Source organism: Esox lucius, chromosome 24 (assembly GCF_011004845.1).
Source record: "Esox lucius isolate fEsoLuc1 chromosome 24, fEsoLuc1.pri, whole genome shotgun sequence".
Taxonomy (NCBI): Eukaryota; Metazoa; Chordata; class Actinopteri; order Esociformes; family Esocidae; genus Esox; species Esox lucius.
Genome location: NC_047592.1, coordinates 2506076 through 2527556, shown reverse-complemented (window position 1 = coordinate 2527556; position 21481 = coordinate 2506076). Strand labels below are relative to the sequence as shown.

At 43.0% G+C, this 21481-nt stretch overlaps 1 protein-coding gene across 2 annotated transcripts; it reads left to right on the top strand.

The window, feature by feature from the left end:
* Positions 1 to 658: 658 nt before the first annotated feature.
* Positions 659 to 20886, top strand: LOC105008718 (tetratricopeptide repeat protein 39B). 2 transcript variants are annotated; one of them, XM_029117802.2, is made up of 20 exons: positions 659 to 1324; positions 4025 to 4059; positions 7671 to 7775; positions 7860 to 7991; positions 8085 to 8161; positions 9971 to 10038; positions 10715 to 10779; positions 10977 to 11076; positions 11237 to 11302; positions 12689 to 12797; positions 13818 to 13826; positions 14299 to 14366; positions 14774 to 14833; positions 15413 to 15574; positions 15827 to 15918; positions 16721 to 16841; positions 17534 to 17645; positions 18483 to 18600; positions 18956 to 19072; positions 19189 to 20886. In XM_029117802.2, the coding sequence occupies exons 1-20, from the start codon at positions 1280 to 1282 to the stop codon at positions 19283 to 19285; spliced, it is 1758 nt and encodes a 585-aa protein (XP_028973635.1). In that variant the 5' UTR covers positions 659 to 1279; the 3' UTR covers positions 19286 to 20886. The 2 variants fall into 2 exon arrangements, with proteins under 2 accessions (XP_028973635.1, XP_028973636.1); XM_029117803.2 differs by lacking the exon at positions 13818 to 13826 and having other exon boundaries at positions 660 to 1324.
* Positions 20887 to 21481: the final 595 nt, after the last annotated feature.

Here is a 21481-nt window from a genome sequence, read left to right as displayed (position 1 = left end):
TTCAGATGTGTGTGTGGGTTCCTGTTCAATACAGTTGTAGGTTTATCTGACTCTGAGTTAAGTTTAGGGGTTAGGCTTAGGCTTAAGTGTGTGCCTGACATTTCTTTTAGGGTACTAAATTAAATGTTCTCACTGATAGTAATTCCAAGGTGTCTTATAAATGTCTGTCATTACCAAGATAGGAAATAAATCACATACTCATTTTTGGCGAGTTCCAACAAAGGATAATGCTGTTTTAGGGTTTGGGAATATGGAAAATGAATTTCTGGGTCATGTTTAGGATTTATTCCCACAAGGATAGAAACGTGTATGAGGCAGAGATTCTGCCCTCTAGCGACTTTGTGTCTGTATTGCAACTGAACTGGGGACACGCAGAAACATTTTGTCCGAATGCACTCTGTGAAAATATATTTACATTTTCAGATTATCCGTTTTATTTGATAAAATTAACTATAACGAAACTATAATCCAAACACACCAAAAGGAAATAGGATATTCCATCTGCTTTGTATCATATAGGATAACCTCCTTTGCTGATATGTTTATGAATCAATGTAATATAATGCGTGCGGTGGACTCGTGGTGTGTCTCTTTCAGTCACATCGATTAATCGCTGCCCCGTACAGTCCATAAGCGACCACGTCGCACCAAAGATAATTTTTGCAGCCATACATTCCTCTCGAAGCCTTGCCCAGTCGGCGACCCTGAAGAGGTGTGACGATTCATGAATCTGGTTTAATCTTCTTGTAGATTTGACTGGGTCACGCACGGATTGTTAGAACTAGGCCAAATGCCGGCGGAGCGCTGCCTCTCGGTTCGGTTCCAGTGTATTGACCGCTGACCTGACCCACCGGGTTGTAGAGAGCTGGTTTCAGTGGTTGACCGGAGAAAGGCTCGAGTGGGTGTGTCGTCAGGGCAAACTGGGCTGGTTGAAAGGTTTTCTAGGAGGTGTGTGTTTGCAGAAGGCGGGTCTGTGTTGAGGTTGAGGGTTCCGGCGACTAACTGCAGAACCAAGGTGAAAGCCATCGAAAGACAGACACAGCTGACTAAAGCGTTACGGGAACACTTGGATTTTCGAGGAATCGGAACCTCACTAGCCGCGGAGAGAGGATTTAAGAAAAAGCTGAAATAGTGAAAGAAAGAGCTAAAGCGAAAACGAAATTATTTTCTGGGCCAATGGAAAATCCATCCCTTTCTCCTGCAAAACCTTAACTGTCATTTGCTAACCGCTCCTTTGCACGGTTTCCTGGTTTACGGCTAGCCTTCTACCTAGCTAACCATGGCCCACGTCGGCAATGGATCTGTGAATAGCGTGGAAGACGACGTGAGTTTTGGGGAGAATAAAGAGGGGAAGAGAAATAACGATATGTGATATCCGTACCAAAATGAATACACTTATGAACAGCTGTTCTTGCCTGCGGGTCTGTTGGTAATAATATAATATTGTCACGCTTGTAGGTACAATGTTATTTCTGTTGCTAAGGTTTGTTGTTTAATTACTGTTACTAGGTATCCTTTAACATAGAAACACACACAAGTAAACACTGTCTCTTAACTGTGTACTGTGACTAAATTAGTGAGAGCCGCTACATTCCAGGGTCACAAGTATTTCCAACCTTATTCAGTTAGTTACCAGTCATAAGAGCCTGTGTCTTGTTTCGGCCAGACAACAATTAATAGCTGACGTTTTTTTCCTTTCTGTCTGTGTTTACGAGACTAATATACTAGTCTAGCCTTCACTATTAAAATAAAAGCAGTTACTGCCTAGATCCTACATAAACCGGTATAGGCTACTCTTTCTGACGTGGCGCACGTTTTTAGCACAGCTGGAAACGGGGAAAGACAGCATTTTGACGTTTTTTGAAAATTGTTTTATATATTTCTTAATTCGCTTCATGTTAACATAATTATCCTATCCAACTCTCCATTTATTATAAATGTTTTTCCCAACATGGCTAGTTCTGTTCTATTATTCTTTCAACATTATTAGGAGTTCTGCTTTATAGGATTAGGGATTTATAGTTCATTCTGCATTCTTACGAGTTCTATTCTTTAGTTCCTTCAACATTATTAAGTGTTTTGTTCTATAGTTCCCACAAAAGTTCTGATGTCGATTCTACTGTACAGATGTTCTCCCAAGGCATTCGAACAGGAAATAAAAACCTTTATCATATGAAATAGGATTTGCAGATCCAGGGTACTGTCAATGTTAAAGTGTCATTCATCAGTAGGCTATTGATACACACACACACACACAGTGCAGCTGGTACCTAGACGGACTGCTGTCAGCTGATGTGTTCACCACTGGTAACAGGATGCTGCACTGGCTAATTAATTGATGAGGAATGACACAGGAATCTAGGTGTGGGTGGGTGGGGGGGGGGGGGTGTGGGAGGGTGGGTGAAGCTGAGAGCATGTCCTTGTGTTCCATCGTCAGCTGTTATTGATAACCTGACAGAATGATGTCTCTAGTAGATGTTGAGCTAAGTGCTTGTGCGCCTGTGTCTGTGCACGCATGTGGAACGCCCGAGAGTCAACACAGGCTACTGTGGTGTAATGCCCAGCACCGATTTACTAATCTAATTACAAACACACACTAAAACTGTTAGCAGCAGCACGCTGATATAGGATTTACTACCCCAACTTCTACATTACAGAGAGCCTCATGAGCATCATATTACATTATAACATACAGAACATCAACCACATCACATTATAACATTATAGAGAACCTCGTCCACATCACAATGTAACATTATAGAGAATATCATCCACATCACATTATAGAGAACATCATCCACATCAAATTATAGAGAACATCATCCACGTCACATTATTATATTATAGAGAACATCATTCACATTACATTATAATATTATAGAGAACATCATCCACATCACATTATAACATCAGAGAGTAGGGCCTAAGAAATGCCTGTATCTGGAAGTGAGAGAGAAAGGAAGAGAGAACTTGGGGGACAAATGTAGTATAGTGTTGAGAGTGAAATGTGTGTGGGCTGAGGTGATAGTAATTATCAGATTTGTTTTAAAAGAGAGTGTCTCTTTCTATCCCAGCCTGTTGCCCCGCCCTTCTCAGGTGTGATTGACACCCTCATACCTTCTCTGTACGCTCTGGTTGCTCTGTGTTATTGAATAAAACACCAGTTAAGGCTCAGGGCTTGCCACTGGGGAAAGAGGCTTCAAGTTTCCCAGAAGATTTTAAATAAGTTTAGGCGTCATCTTTTAGGTATAACTGTTTGGTTTTGGAGGTTAAGGTTAGGGTTAGGTCTCAGCTTCCCACAGGAATAGAAAGAAGAATGTGGGCGTAATGTCATTGTTGTTAAGCGTAATGTCATTGACCACTACGGCTATAATTATGTAACATCCTCTCTCAGGGCAGCACATGGGTGGGGCCTGGATGTGTGTGGGTGGAGCTAAGGTCTCAGCTAAGTGATGTTTTTCCAAATAAACTGTTTATATGAAAGAACAAACCACATACACAGGAAATACATTCTAGTACTTAGACTATCTGAACAGTAGTCTGAGTGTTGACAAGAGGTTTTCCTGTCCCTGAGCAAGGCAGTTAACTATCACTTCTCCCAGGTCCATGGTGAAACATGGTGAAACATGGTGAAACATGGTTAAACATGGTTAAACATGCTGAAACATGCTGAAACATGCTGAAGTCCAGACACTTTGCAAGTCCTCGCACACAAAAAGGAAATGCTGTTTTAGGGTTGGAATTGCCAGTCTTTTTGCATTTGGTTTAAGTTTTTGGTTTATTTTGAGGGTTATTTTCTTTTTTTACCCTGTAATTTTACATAGTCATTTTGGATAAATGGCAGACCGTTGACCTCGTTGGCTCTGGGATTTGATCCAGCAACCTTTGGATGTTTGGTCAGATGCTGTAACCTCTAGACAACCCAGTGATGGGTTGGGTCAGGGAAAATAGGATTGCATTAATGGTAATCTGTGTCTGTGTGTGTGTGGGTGGTTTATGTAAACTGTGTGTTTGCATTTTGCAGGACTGTTTTGAAGATGCCTACGACAGAATACCTGTGTAAGTATTTTAGAGCATTTGAATTTACACTATACACACACATACATGCGCACACACAAACAACACACACACACACTCATACATACATATATCTAGGTTGTCCCTACATGTTTGTGGTTCCACTACGTGATCATGTGTGTGTTCAGTAGCCCGGGCTGTGTTCAGTAGCCTAGGCAGGGTTGTATTGATCTGGTGGGAGGTTTCTCTGGGTTGCTGATGTTATAATCACCAGGACAACCGTCAACTCGGCACTGGTCATTCTGACCACAGAGCTCTACTCTCACGTCAACAGTAAAGCGATCCAGCACTTGGTTCGGTCAGGTGACTGGGTCGGCCAGCGTTTGGCGTCAAACAGACAGCAGAGGAGAAAATAGCCCCACACCAGGAATAGTGTTGTGGTGGATGTTACGGGGCTGCTATTAAAAACCTTGGGCTGTTTAGGCCTCCACCATCAGCAGACCGATGCCAGTCTAACCCAGGACCAAGTCACTGTAGATAAACAACATGGCCTCCATCAGACTGATGCCAGTCTAACCCAGGACCAAGTCACTGTAGATAAACAACATGGCCTCCATCAGACTGATACCAGTCTAACCCAGGACCAAGTCACTGTAGATAAACAACATGTCCTTCATCAGACTGATACCAGTCTAACCCAGGACCAAGTCACTGTAGATAAACAACATGGCCACCATCAGACTGATACCAGTCTAACCCAGGACCAAGTCACTGTAGATAAACAACATGTCCTTCATCAGACTGATACCAGTCTAACCCAGGACCAAGTCACTGTAGATAAACAACATGGCCTCCATCAGACTGATACCAGTCTAACCCAGGACCAAGTCACTGTAGATAAACAACATGTCCTCCATCAGACTGATACCAGTCTAACCCAGGACCAAGTCACTGTAGATAAACAACATGGCCTCCATCAGACTGATACCAGTCTAACCCAGGACCAAGTCACTGTAGATAAACAACATGGCCTCCACCATAATCAGACTGATACCAGTCTAACCCAGGACCAAGTCACTGTAGATAAACAACATGGCCTCCATCAGACTGATACCAGTCTAACCCAGGACCAAGTCACTGTAGATAAACAACATGGCCTCCATCAGACTGATGCCAGTCTAACCCAGGACCAAGTCACTGTAGATAAACAACATGGCCTCCATCAGACTGATACCAGTCTAACCCAGGACCAAGTCACTGTAGATAAACAACATGGCCTCCATCAGACTGATACCAGTCTAACCCAGGACCAAGTCACTGTAGATAAACAACATGGCCTCCATCAGACTGATACCAGTCTAACCCAGGACCAAGTCACTGTAGATAAACAACATGTCCTTCATCAGACTGATACCAGTCTAACCCAGGACCAAGTCACTGTAGATAAACAACATGTCCTTCATCAGACTGATACCAGTCTAACCCAGGACCAAGTCACTGTAGATAAACAACATGGCCTCCATCAGACTGATACCAGTCTAACCCAGGACCAAGTCACTGTAGATAAACAACATGTCCTTCATCAGACTGATACCAGTCTAACCCAGGACCAAGTCACTGTAGATAAACAACATGGCCTCCACCATAATCAGACTGATACCAGTCTAACCCAGGACCAAGTCACTGTAGATAAACAACATGGCCTCCATCAGACTGATACCAGTCTAACCCAGGACCAAGTCACTGTAGATAAACAACATGGCCTCCATCAGACTGATGCCAGTCTAACCCAGGACCAAGTCACTGTAGATAAACAACATGGCCTCCATCAGACTGATACCAGTCTAACCCAGGACCAAGTCACTGTAGATAAACAACATGTCCTTCATCAGACTGATACCAGTCTAACCCAGGACCAAGTCACTGTAGATAAACAACATGTCCTTCATCAGACTGATACCAGTCTAACCCAGGACCAAGTCACTGTAGATAAACAACATGGCCTCCATCAGACTGATACCAGTCTAACCCAGGACCAAGTCACTGTAGATAAACAACATGGCCTCCATCAGACTGATACCAGTCTAACCCAGGACCAAGTCACTGTAGATAAACAACATGGCCTCCATCAGACTGATACCAGTCTAACCCAGGACCAAGTCACTGATAAACAACAAGCTGAAACTTGGCCACAAGTGGATCTTCCAACAAGACCACAAAGAAATGCTCAGTTAGACACAAAACCCATATTTTTGTCTCCAGACGTGAAACTTGAATGTGTTCTTTGTCAGTCTAAAGATGTATATAAAATATGAAAGAAACATGCTCAGTACCGATGTGACTTCTACCTTGGTGAAAGTCATGTTTTGTGACTGACTAACAAATCGATCTATAATCTCTCACTCTGTCCCCTTCTCCTTCACGGTGTCTCTCTGTCCCCCTCTCCGTCTCACTCTGTCCCCTCTCCCTCTCTGTGTCTCTCTCTGTCCCCCTCTCTGTCTCACTCTGTCCCCCTCTCCCTCTCTGTCTTACTCTGTCCCCCTCTCCCTCTCTGTCTTACTCTGTCCCCTCTCCCTCTCTGTGTCTCTCTCTGTCCCCCTCTCTGTCTCACTCTGTCCCCCTCTCCCTCTCTGTCTTACTCTGTCCCCCTCTCCCTCTCTGTCTTACTCTGTCCTCCTCTCCCTCTCTGTGTCTCTCTGTCCCCCTCTCCCTCTCTGTGTCTCTCTGTCCCCCTCTCCCTCTCTGTCTCTCTCTGTCCCCCTCTCCTTCTCTGTGTCTCTCTGTCCCCCTCTCCCTCTCTGTGTCTCTCTGTCCCCCTCTCCCTCTCTGTCTTACTCTGTCCCCCTCTCCCTCTCTGTCTTACTCTGTCCTCCTCTCCCTCTCTGTGTCTCTCTGTCCCCCTCTCCCTCTCTGTGTCTCTCTGTCCCCCTCTCCTTCTCTGTGTCTCTCTGTCCCCCTCTCCCTCTCTGTGTCTCTCTGTCCCCCTCTCCCTCTCTGTGTCTCTCTGTCCCCCTCTCCTTCTCTGTGTCTCTCTGTCCCCCTCTCCCTCTCTGTGTCTCTCTGTCCCCCTCTCCTTCTCTGTGTCTCTCTGTCCCCCTCTCCCTCTCTGTGTCTCTCTGTCCCCCTCTCCTTCTCTGTGTCTCTCTGTCCCCCTCTCCTTCTCTGTGTCTCTCTGTCCCCCTCTCCCTCTCTGTGTCTCTCTGTCCCCCTCTCCCTCTCTGTGTCTCTCTGTCCCCCTCTCCCTCTCTGTGTCTCTCTGTCCCCCTCTCCCTCTTTGTGTCTCTCTCTGTCCCCCTCTCCTTCTCTGTGTCTCTCTGTCCCCCTCTCCCTCTCTGTGTCTCTCTGTCCCCCTCTCCTTCTCTGTGTCTCTCTGTCCCCCTCTCCTTCTCTGTGTCTCTCTGTCCCCCTCTCCTTCTCTGTGTCTCTCTGTCCCCCTCTCCTTCTCTGTCCCTCTCTGTCCCCCTCTCCTTCTCTGTGTCTCTCTGTCCCCCTCTCCTTCTCTGTGTCTCTCTGTCCCCCTCTCCCTCTCTGTGTCTCTCTGTCCCCCTCTCCCTCTCTGTGTCTCTCTGTCCCCCTCTCCCTCTCTGTGTCTCTCTGTCCCCCTCTCCCTCTCTGTGTCTCTCTGTCCCCCTCTCCCTCTCTGTCTTTCTCAGGGCTGGTAAGATGGATCTGAAGACATCTATAGAAGAGTGTTCCATGGCTCTCAATCTGGTCCTCAACAACAAGTTCTCAGAAGCCCTGGAGCTCCTCAAACCATGGTACCCAGGGTGGGTGGGTCTGTCTGTGTGTGTGTGCAGGCGTTCGATACGGTATAATTACTTTGTTAATTGGTTGTATTCCAGGTGGAAGAACAGCATGTATCATGCTTTGGGCTACAGTTCTATTCTGGTGATGCAGGCTGCTATGACCTTTGAACACAGAGACATCCAGACAGCCATGGCTGTCATAAAGGAGGCCTTAAATACATGCCAGAGGTAACTAGACACACAGTATAACTCAGTCAAAAGTCAGAGGTGTACGTGTATTTCTGACAAATTGTCAGCATCTTCTCTCAACTTCCTGTGCAGGTTCAGGAAGAGGAACTCTGTGGTGGAGTCTCTCTCTAGTCTGGTGATCAAACAGACCAATGACAACCTCAGAGAAGGTGTGTATATATGTGTGTGTTTATTTTAGTGTGTGTGTGTGCTTGTGTTTGACCTGTGGCTATAGCAAGGCACTTCCCACACTAGGGTTTTGTGTTGGATTCCCGCTGGGGTTGTCCATATGAAAGTGTCCTCATGCCTTTCTGCATGTGGCTTGATATGAAATGTAATTGTGTGTGTATTTAAGCGGTATTGCGCATAGGAGTGCCTATATTCAACAGGTGACAGCTGTTCTACAGCACAACACAATGTGTTATATCCCCCTTAGCTGTGGTTTATTGATAATATACCACAACCCCCAAGATGCCTTGTTGATATTATAAAACAATAACTAACATAATTAGGACAGGGATTAAGGCGTTCTGTCAAAACTGTGGTCAATACAGTCTCATTTACCACTATATTTAACCAATCGAAGTTTAGGTGATGTTATATAATATAATGTATGTTGTATGGTGGGTTCCAGAGATGTTATACAATGTATGTTGTTTGGTGTGTTCTAGAGGAGATTTTATATAATGTATGTTGTATGGTGTGTTCTTGAGGAAATGTTATATAATGTATGTTGTATGGTGTGTTCTAGAGGAGATGTTATATCATGTATGTTGTATGGTGTGTTCCAGAGGAGAGGTTATGTAATGTATGGTGTGTTCCAGAGGAGAGGTTATGTAATGTATGGTGTGTTCCAGAGGAGAGGTTATGTAATGTATGGTGTGTTCCAGAGGAGAGGTTATGTAATGTATGGTGTGTTCCAGAGGAGAGGTTATGTAATGTATGTTGTATGGTGTGTTCCAGAGGAGATGTTATATCATGTATGTTGTATGGTGTGTTCCAGAGGAGAGGTTATATCATGTATGGTGTGTTCTAGAGGAGATGTTATATCATGTAAGTTGTATGGTGTGTTCCAGAGGAGAGGTTATGTAATGTATGGTGTGTTCTAGAGGAGATGTTATATAATGTATGGTGTGTTCCAGAGGAGATGTTATATAATGTATGGTGTGTTCCAGAGGAGATTTTATATAATGTATGGTGTGTTCCAGAGGAGATGTTATATAATGTATGGTGTGTTCCAGAGGAGATGTTATATAATGTATGGTGTGTTCCAGAGGAGATGTTATATCATGTATGTTGTATGGTGTGTTCCAGAGGAGATGTTATATCATGTATGTTGTATTGTGTGTTCCAGAGGAGATGTTATATCATGTATGTTGTATGGTGTGTTCCAGAGGAGATGTTATATCATGTATGTTGTGTTCCAGAGGAGATGTTATGTAATGTATTGTGTGTTCCAGAGGAGATGTTATATCATGTATGTTGTATGGTGTGTTCCAGAGGAGATGTTATATAATGTATGGTGTGTTCCAGAGGAGAGGTTATGTAATGTATGGTGTGTTCCAGAGGAGATGTTATATAATGTATGGTGTGTTCCAGAGGAGATGTTATATAATGTATGGTGTGTTCCAGAGGAGATGTTATATAATGTATGGTGTGTTCCAGAGGAGATGTTATATAATGTATGGTGTGTTCCAGAGATGTTATATCATGTATGTTGTATGGTGTGTTCCAGAGGAGATGTTATATAATGTATGGTGTGTTCCAGAGGAGATGTTATATCATGTATGGTGTGTTCCAGAGATGTTATATCATGTATGTTGTATGGTGTGTTCCAGAGGAGATGTTATATCATGTATGTTGTATGGTGTGTTCCAGAGGAGATGTTATATCATGTATGGTGTGTTCCAGAGGAGATGTTATATCATGTATGGTGTGTTCCAGAGATGTTATATCATGTATGTTGTATGGTGTTCCAGAGGAGATGCATGCTGAGATCTGCTATGCCGAGTGCCTATTGCAGAAAGCCACGCTGACCTTTGTACAAGTAAGATAATATTACCCTAACATTACCCAACCAATATTCCACCATCACCCCAACATTAGTTCACCATTATCCCCAATCAATTTAACCATTATCCCATCACTATTCCACAAGAAGACGGGTGGAGACTCCACAGATGTCCCCTGTTACACCTGTTTTATAGAGGACATGGAGACGGGTGGAGACCCCACAGATGTCCCCTGTTACACCTGTTTTATAGAGGACATGGAGACGGGTGGAGACCCCACAGATGTCCCCTATTACACCTGTTTTATAGAGGACATGGAGACGGGTGGAGTCCCCACAGTTTATAGAGGACATGGAGACGGGTGGAGTCCCCACAGTTTATAGAGGACATGGAGACGGGTGGAGACCCCATAGATGTCCCCTATTACACCTGTTTTATAGAGGACATGGAGACGGGTGGAGACCCCACAGATGTCCCCTGTTACACCTGTTTTATAGGGGACATGGAGATGGGTGGAGTCCCCACAAGTGTTACATCTTGTCCCGTTTTCTTGCGCCAGGGAGGGCTGCTGGGCTTGACTCTTCGTCTCGTGGTTGGACTGATATGACATACATTCAAACCTTTCTAAATACATGTCAGTTAAATAACCCAGACATTACCATTACCCACAAAGTAATTTGTCTGTGTTTCTCTTTCTCTGTCTTTCAACAGGATGAAAACATGATCAGCTTCATCAAAGGAGGGATCAAGATACGCACAAGTTACCAGATATACAAGTCAGTTCCCCAAAACAGTCAGGTTACATATTTGTTCTAGCCCAGCACTAATGCCTGTTGATTCAGTGCTAGCGCTAGGCTAGTTGTATTATGGGCGAGGCTGGCTGGGGGACAGGGTTAGGTAGAAGGATCTGTGATGTAACTAACAAATGAATTACTGAGGCCTCATTTCCTGTATTTGACCTCACTTCATTCAGGGAATGTCAGAATGTTCTGAACGTGTGTCAGGACCAGAGTAGTGAGTCCTTCAGGCAGTTTGAAGGAGGAGTCCGACTGGGTATCGGGTCCTTCAATCTGGTGAGAGATTGGACACGTAGAAACGCACATTCATATTTACTGGTGTTCCTGCGTTTTTTTTTTGTGTGTGTTTGTGTTTTGTGTGTATGTGTGTGTGTTTGTGTTTTGTGTGTGTGTATGTGTGTGTGTCTGACATGTTTGTTCTCTCTCTCTCTACCAGATGCTGTCTCTTCTTCCTCAGCGAATCCTCAGGCTGCTGGAGTTCATTGGCTTCTCCGGGAACAGAGTAAGAGACGTTACACCAGGGTTATTTACTGTGACTCATAAGGGTGTTATAATGCACTGTGTATGGCCTGGCCCAGCTAAGAGCTGTTATAACACACTGTCTTGTCTCCTCAGGACTTTGGCCTGGCCCAACTAAGAGCGGTTATAACACACTGTCTTGTCTCCTCAGGACTTTGGCCTGGCCCAACTAAAAGCGGTTATAACACACTGTCTTGTCTCCTCAGGACTTTGGCCTGGCCCAGCTAAGTGCGGTTAAAACACACTGTGCCTTGTCTCCTCAGGACTTTGGCCTGGCCCAACTAAAAGCGGTTATAACACACTGTCTTGTCTCCTCAGGACTTTGGCCTGGCCCAGCTAAGTGCGGTTATAACACACTGTGCCTTGTCTCCTCAGGACTTTGGCCTGGCCCAACTAAAAGCGGTTATAACACACTGTGCCTTGTCTCCTCAGGACTTTGGCCTGGCCCAACTAAAAGCGGTTATAACACACTGTCTTGTCTCCTCAGGACTTTGGCCTGGCCCAACTAAGAGCTGTTATAACACACTGTCTTGTCTCCTCAGGACTTTGGCCTGGCCCAACTAAGAGCTGTTATAACACACTGTCTTGTCTCCTCAGGACTTTGGCCTGGCCCAACTAAGAGCTGTTATAACACACTGTCTTGTCTCCTCAGGACTTTGGCCTGGCCCAGCTAAGAGCTGTTATAACACACTGTCTTGTCTACTCAGGACTTTGGCCTGGCCCAGCTAAGAGCTGTTATAACACACTGTCTTGTCTCCTCAGGACTTTGGCCTGGCCCAACTAAGAGCTGTTATAACACACTGTCTTGTCTCCTCAGGACTTTGGCCTGGCCCAACTAAGAGCTGTTATAACACACTGTCTTGTCTCCTCAGGACTTTGGCCTGGCCCAACTAAGAGCTGTTATAACACACTGTCTTGTCTCCTCAGGACTTTGGCCTGGCCCAGCTAAGAGCTGTTATAACACACTGTCTTGTCTACTCAGGACTTTGGCCTGGCCCAGCTAAGAGCTGTTATAACACACTGTCTTGTCTCCTCGGGACTTTGGCCTGGCCCAACTAAGAGCTGTTATAACACACTGTCTTGTCTCCTCAGGACTTTGGCCTGGCCCAACTAAGAGCTGTTATAACACACTGTCTTGTCTCCTCAGGACTTTGGCCTGGCCCAACTAAGAGCTGTTATAACACACTGTCTTGTCTCCTCAGGACTTTGGCCTGGCCCAGCTAAGAGCTGTTATAACACACTGTCTTGTCTACTCAGGACTTTGGCCTGGCCCAGCTAAGAGCTGTTATAACACACTGTCTTGTCTCCTCAGGACTTTGGCCTGGCCCAGCTAAGAGCTGTTATAACACACTGTGCCTTGTCTCCTCAGGACTTTGGCCTGGCCCAGCTAAGAGAAGGAGCAGCCAGCCACAGTATCAGAGCCATACTCAGTGTGTTGACCCTGCTGTTCTATCATACCTATGTTACACTCATACTGGGTACGTTATACACACACACACACACACACACACACACACTGCTCTAACATACATGTTACACTCATACTGGGTACGTTATACACACACACACACTGCTCTAACATACATGTTACACTCATACTGGGTACGTTATACACACACACACACACACACACACACACTGCTCTAACATACATGTTACACTCATACTGGGTACGACATACACACACAGCTCTATCATACATGTTACACTCATACTGGGTATAAACACACACTTTGCTGGATTGTAAATATGTCACACTCATATCGGTTATGTCAGACAGGTTTTTTAGGAAACAGGTGGGACTAGTTGGTTGTTAACATTCCAGTCCCTCCTTTCTGTCCCTGGATGCTCCTTCAGCTCTGTTCTGTATGTAGCTGGATTTCCAACAGTTATCCATGGAAACGTGTCCAGCCTTGAAAATAGAATGACACCTGGAAGAAAAGGGAAACATTCTGCTGTTCGCTACGCGTTAGGCAAGGTTTTGTGTTTTCATCATTGAAAGTTGAGATGTTTAGTGGTTAGAATCAGTGATAGTTTAGGAAGGAGATTGAAATGGTCAGTGGGTGAAGGAACAAGTAACCACAGTGAATCTCTTACGACAGACAGTTCAGTTCAGAGTTTATTAAGCAAATGCACAGAATAACACTGCGTCATCCTGAACAATGACCAGGTAGTGTAGATTAGTCATAAAACAACCGTTTGTCAGACATTATGAGGAGTATTAGTTCCGGGGTTTTGAAAGAAATCACAGATTTTCAGGTGTTTGCATCTTTTGAATTTAGGATTGCGAGGGGAGATTCAGCCCATAGCTGGTCATTTTGAAGGCGAGCCAGAACTTAATGCAGGGTCTCACCAATTTCACAAGACTTTAGTTCTGGGTAAAAAGGACACATTTTGGTTGGAGGTTGTCCACAGTCAAAAACATGCATACACTAAATGTGAACTCACGTTCTCTACTGGTTGTGTGATGGTTGAATGATTGTTGTTTTGTTTTTCAGGTTTTGAAGGTTAGTGTTTTGGGGGTTGGTGTCTTGGGGGTTGGTGTTTTTAATGGCTATGATCCAATGGTTTGGTGGGTGTTTCCTTTACCCTTCTCACAGCATTTGTTGTGTTGATTGTGTCGTGGTTTTATGGTTGTTCTTTGGTGGTTGTGTTGTGTTTTTTTGATGGGTTTTATGTGGGTACAATGGCAGCAGGCTCTAAAGCACCTGGAACTATATTCCCTACATAACTGGATTGAATCAGAGAACATATATTATCAAAATAAATTGCTCTCTTCAACCTTTCCAGAACATTTTGGGGGAGAGGTTGAGAGGACGTGTTGGATAAAATCTTATTTTTTCATTTCTCCTGAAAAAGTGGCTCAGGGTTAGGTAATGGGTTATGGTGGATACGGTGAAGGGTTAAAGCACTGGTTGTTTTGTGGTTGTATGATGGTTGTTTTGTGGTTGTATGATGGTTGTTATATGGTTATTTCAGGTTCTGGAGAAGGAAACCTTGTTGAAGCAGAGGCCTTATTGGAACCTTACATGGAGAAGTTCCCTGATGTGAGTATACACACACACACACACACTCACACACATGCAGTCACACACACACGCGCAGTCACACACAGTCACGCACATTTCAGTTGACCAGTGCTGAGTTAGTGTCTATGTATAACTGAGAGATTTCTGGAGTAACTGTACATGTTGTTTGTAAACTTCTGGCTGCTCTAAACCCGTTGGTCTTTAGGATCAGGGCCACATATAGACACATACAGACAGCGTGTTCCCCGCCTACATACAGACACATACAGACACTTACAGACAGGTCTGTTTCATACAACACTTGACCTGGTCGGAACATACAGCCTTGTTCTACTGAATCTGCTTATAGATGTACTGAACTAGTGTGTATGTTTGCTAGTGGATTCATGTGTGTGATTTGATGGCTGTGTCTGTGTTTATCATAGGGTTCTATCATTCTGTTCTACTCAGCTCGGATTGCTGTTCTGAGGGGGAACTTCGAGAAGGTGTGTAATCAGACAAAACCATAACGCTACCATCACATAACAATCGCTCAGTTCCATGATGCTTGATAAATATGAATAGATCGTTTCCACTATTGCCACAGTAAACATATTTAGACAGAAATATTGTTACTAGATTTAAGCTAAAAGACTGGATGGGTGGAGAATATGGCCAGTATACCATGAGCTGTTTATAGGCACAACCATCCCTGTGTCTGGAACACTGGCAATAAACTACAAACCCCTGAAATGCCTTACTGCTGTTATAAACTGGTTACCAACTCAGTTAGCTGTAAAAAAATAATTCTAATGCTAAGGGATGTCATACCGTGGTATACATTCCCATATATGACGGCTGTCAGCCAATAGGCATTCACTATTCCAACCACACAGTTAATGATTCTAGTACCATCTGTCTGTGTGTCATATTCTCTCTGTCCCTCCCCAGGGCCAGTTGAAGTTAGAGGAGTGTATTCTGGCCCAGTCTGTGTCATATTCTCTCTGTCCCTCCCCAGGCTCGGTTGAAGTTTGAGGAGTGTATTCTGGCCCAGTCTGTGTCATAATCTCTCTGTCCCTCCCCAGGCTCGGTTGAAGTTTGAGGAGTGTATTCTTGCCCAGTCTCAGTGGAGACAGATCCACCATCTTTGTTACTGGGAGTTGATGTGGAGTCACTCCTTCACTCAGGACTGGCCTCAGGCCTACCGCTACGCTGACCTGCTCTGCAAGGAGAGTCGCTGGTCCAAGGTACACACACACACACACACACCTACATAGACACACATACATAGACACACATACATAGACACACACACACCTACATAGATACACACACACACAGGCCTCTAGTGGTTCAGTAAAGATGGACTCTGTTTCAGTGGCCTAATGACAGGTTCTCTCCGAGAACATTCCTTCCAGACCCCTGACTCTCTGTGTGCCTCCTGACCTCTGACCCCCTGGTGTATGCCTCCTGACCTCTGACCCTGTGTATGTGTCCAGGCCATATATGTCTATCAGAAGGCTGCCATTCTCTCCATGATGCCTGAGGAAGAGGTCAAGAAGACTGGAGAGAACGTTATAGAACTGTTCAGGTGAGTTCATTAGTGTTTTAGGTGAGTTCTCATTAGTGTTTTAGATGAGTTCTCATTAGTGTTTTAGGTGAGTTCTCATTAGTGTTTTAGGTGAGTTCTCATTAGTGTTTTAGGTGAGTTCTCATTAGTGTTTTAGGTGAGTTCTCATTAGTGTTTTAGGTGAGTTCTCATTAGTGTTTTAGGTGAGTTCTCATTAGTGTTTCAGGTGAATTTATTTGCTGTTTCAGATGAGTCCATTAGAACTGTTAATACTTATAAAGAATTCATCACTGCCAACACACACGTGCTGTGGATTTATTTTGACCCAGTTTCTGTTCAGTGTCCTAATAACTAATATATCTACATTATCACAATCCCCATAACTAATATAATACATTTAACTAATACATCTACAACATAATATCCATAACTAATGTAACAAATATAACTAATATATCTACAACAATCACCATAACTAATATAACAAACATATCTACATCATAGCAATCCCCATAACTAATGTAACAAATATAAGTAATATATCTACAACATAACAATCCCCATAACTAATGTAACAAATATAACTAATATATCTACAACATAACAATCCCCATAACTAATGTAACAAATATAATGAATATATTTACAACATAATCTCTATAACTAATAAAACAAATGTAACTAATATATCTACAACATAATCTCCATAACTAATGTTACAAATATAACTAATATATCTACATCATAACAATCTCATAACATCATAACAATGTGTGTGTGCCTGTGTGTGTGTGTGTGTGTGCGTGTGTGTGTGTGTTTGTAGGCAGGTAGAGGGGCTGAAGCAGAGATTAGCAGGGAAGTCCATCCCCACAGAGAAGTTTGCAGTGAGGAAATCCAGAAGATACAACGCCTCTAACCCTGTGAGACTGGTGGTGCCAGCACTGGTGAGACACACACACACACCAAATATAGGTACACACACCATATACACACACACACACACACACATGCCATATATACATACACACACATGCCATATATATGTACACACACCATATATACACACACACACACACACCATATATATGTACACACACCATATATATGTACACACACCATATATATGTACACACCCCATATATATGTACACACCCCATATATATGTACACACACCATATATACACACACACCATATATATGTACACACACCATATATACACACACACCATATATACGTACACACACCATATATACACACACACACACACACACACACCATATATACGTACACCCGCCATATATACACACACACCATATATATGTACACACACCATATATACACACACAAACACACACCATATATATGTACACACGCCATATATACACCCACACACCATATATACGTACACACGCCATATATATATACACAGACACACACACCATATATACACACACACCATATATACAGAAACACACAGCATATATACGTACACACACCATAAATACACACACACCATATATACGTACAGACTCCATATATACACACACACACACACATAATAAAATCACACATCATATTCATACGTGCTCTGACACCATCCGTGCACTCTAACTCTGTGTGTGTTTGTGTGTGTAGGAGATGATGTATGTGTGGAATGGTTTCACTATTGTGGGGAAAAGAGCGGATCACACAGAGAGTCTCCTCATCACCTTAGAGAAGGCTGAGGAGAAGCTCAACACAGACCCGAGTAAGACTACACCCCTAAACACACACACCTCAACACACACACCTCAACACACACACCTAAACACACACACCTCAACACACACACCTCAACACACACGCCTCAACACACACAGTTTCCTCATCACCTTTGAGAAGGCTGAGGAAAAGCTCAATACAGACCTGGGTAAGGACACACACACTTAAACACACACACCTCAACACAAACACACACAGTCTCCTCATCACCTTAGAGAAGGCTGAGGAAAAGCTCAACACAGACCTGAGTAAGGACACACACACTTAAACACACACACCTCAACACAAACACACACAGTCTCTTCATCGCCTTGGAGAAGGTGTTCCACACACACCCACAGACCTGCTCTCTCTCTCTTTCTCTCTCCAACCACTACAAATTAAAACAGCTTGAAAACCACACAGCAATACAACACTTCAATACAAAAGAAATCAACAACTTCAAACATTAAATCAACTTTGTTACAACACTTCAAAACACTTAAACTCTTAAAAGTACAACTTTAAAACAACTTCCATCCAACTTCAGCATGAGACTTGTGGTAGGCTTCCACTCTCCCGAAAACAAAGTAACCTGATGGTTTCTCAACCCACTAAATCAGGTTTACCAGATGAATACATTTTTCTCAGCTTTAATTGTGTCGTAAACTTACAGTTTACTGACGTTTCAACATCAAGCTGACGTCTTCCTGACTGGACATTCATCTCTGCTTTCTCTGAGAGCAACAACTCTTTTCAGCCACAAATGAGTCCTTTTGGTATTTTTGCTGGTAGCCTCTTGTTGAATTTCAACCTGAATCCAACCTTGTTGTACGTCCCATAGGCCCATCAGAGTACCATCCAGATGACCAGTGTTTGGTTCAGATGTTAAAGGGTCTCTGTCTCAAACATCTGGGGAGGCTACTTCAGGCCGAGCTCTGCTTCACACAAGTGCTGTCCAGGTATGACACACACACACACACACACATACTCACACACTCAGCATCACCTGTACAGTACACACACACACACACACTCAGTGATAGCAGGATAAGATACGATTTTAGGAATCTTAGGTTTAGGTTTTATTTATGTTACAATGTCTCTGGTAGGTTTTATTAACATTATCACATGGTAGTATTGGGTTTTACTAATATTACCCTACTTTAAGGATATGTTTTACTAATGTTACCATATGTTAAGGTTATTATTTACTAATTGTACCTTACATTAAGCTTATGTTTTACTAGGTTTACCATAATGCTATTTTATGGTTTGCTTAATGTTATCATATGTTGTTTCACTGACATTCCCCAGTGAGAGGAGGATCCGATATGACCACTACCTGATCCCCTTCACTCTCTATGAGCTGGGTCTGCTCTACAAACAGCAGGGAGACTTCATCAAGGCTACCCAGTACATAGAGAACGCCAAGTAAGTCTGTCCCAGGTGGAAAACCTGTTCACTAAGTAGAGAACTACTGTTGGACTTGGTCCTTACTGGAAATGGACTCGTTACACTGAAGTGTGTGTGTGTGTGTGTGTTACCAGGTTGAACTACAAAGACTATTCCATGGAGTCCAGGCTTCACTTCCGAATCCACGCAGCCCTCAACAGTCTCAAGGGATCGCCTGTCATTACACCATAACTACATCATAACTACACCATAACTACACCATAACAACACCATAACTACACCATAATGACCCCATAACTACACCATAACTACACCATAACTACACCATAACTACACCATAACGACCCCATAACGACACCATAACTACTTCACAACGACAGCCCTCAACAGTCTCAAGGGATCGCCTGTCATTACACCATAACAACACCATAACAACACCATAACAACACCATAACGACACCATAACTACACCATAACGACACCATAACTACAACCCAACTACTTCACAACGACAGCCCACACCCACCAAACAACCCTAAACTGACTACCCCAACAACATTTAAATTTCACCTCAACTACAGTTGGATTACATATGGAACTGTTGATTACACTATGAAGTACTCTATTTAATTTACAATGAAGTGTACTTAGTTATTATATATCCTGTATGGTGTTCTGGTGAGGATATAGAAAACTACAATCAATTAATAAAGTCTGTATCTATGGTACGATATGAAGGATGTACATACTTATAACCAGGTATTGATAAGGTCTGTCAGGAAAGAGGACCTTTTCTCTGTTTAGTTAGTAGTTGTGTTATTTGAGTGGAAATACACACAGCATCTATTCTCAGCACAACCAATGAGTCACTGGGATGAGTCCAACTCAAACTGTTAATGACCCTAGTTGACCACTAGGGGGCAGTGATGGTCTGAGTGAGTGTCCTGTCTGTGTATCCAGACCAAATACGTGTCTTTGACTGTCTGTCTGTTTGTTTCAGTCAGTGCCTCTTTCTGTGTGTGTTTCTTAATGTATGTTCAATGGTTGTTACTTATTCATTCATACTTATATTGGAGTTTATAAATGTCACATTTGTATTGTTGTGTTATTAAATATTATATGTGCTTTATGATCATGGAGAGCTCAATGGGAACTGAAACAGTTCCACAGAAAGTCTGGAATACTGTCACATTCATTTTAGAAGATTTTCCAAAAATACAAAGCCAGGAATGAAAAATCTGGAAATCCAGAATCTTCCAATCAGTATTTGTGGAAAACCTGGAATGTTGTTAAAGATCCTGAAAATAAGTCACCATGTGTATAATGTCTATGCATTTCTGACTGCTGTACTTTCTACCCTAGGACATAGAAATGGAATGACTAGAATGGGTATTCTCATTTAAGTTGCTGTCTGAAGGTTGTGTCCTTTCTGGTACTCGGGTGCTGGACCCTGATGCTTTAAGTCCATTTTGCTTAACATCCACTGTATTTGTTGACAGAACTGCAAACAATTCATGGAACTAACTACACAATTATTAACCAATCATAGTCCCTTTGACTCCATGAATAGCCAATCATTCTCCGGCTGATTCAGACTTGATTGGTTGGTTGGCAGGTAGGTGGGTAGTTAGAGGCTCCATCTGTAATATTACTCTGAAGTTAGATAAAACACATCTGAGCTCTCAGGCACAAAGACAGATCATACTTGGGGGGTCTAGGATCTGTTGGGAGGTTTAGTCTTTAGATTACAACTATTGTGTCTCTGTAATACTGCTGTACATTCATGGTATGTGTTTAATTGTAATAAATATACACAATGTCTGGTACTCAGATATATTACAGTCTAAAGGCCAATTCTTATGCAATTAAATATTTACTATTTTTGATCAATTTGCATATTTTATTTTTCACTTTGGCATGGACTTATTTGTGTTTCTCAGTGGCAAAAGCTCCTAATTAAATCCATGTATATTAATAATCTATTTTCATGTTGTCACAATACAATGTGTTAAAGGACTGTGAATAGTACAGTCAGAGCCACTGTTGGTAAAACGGCAAAGAGGACTTTTATGCTCTTTTATGCTTTATTTACTGATGAATATTTTCTCTCACCGGACAAACAAACACATCATGACAATAGACTTCTACAGTTAAATAACTGACATATCAGTGTCACCAACAGACACAGTTAAATGACTGACATATCAGGGTCACCAACAGACACAGTTAAATGACTGACATATTAGGGTCACCAACAGACACAGTTAAATGACTGACATATCAGGGTCACCAACAGACACAGTTAAATGACTGACATATCAGGGTCACCAACAGACACAGTTAAATGACTGACATATCAGGGTCACCAACAGACACAGTTAAATGACTGACATATCAGGGTCACCAACAGACACAGTTAAATGACTG

Coding starts and splice junctions, on each gene's coding strand:
- LOC105008718 (XM_029117802.2), top strand. CDS start 1,280: ATGGCCCACGTCGGCAATGGATCTGTGAATAGCGTGGAAGACGAC. Junction 1,325..4,024: donor TGAATAGCGTGGAAGACGAC/GTGAGTTTTGGG, acceptor TGCATTTTGCAG/GACTGTTTTGAAGATGCCTA. Junction 11,303..12,688: donor TTGGCTTCTCCGGGAACAGA/GTAAGAGACGTT, acceptor TTGTCTCCTCAG/GACTTTGGCCTGGCCCAGCT.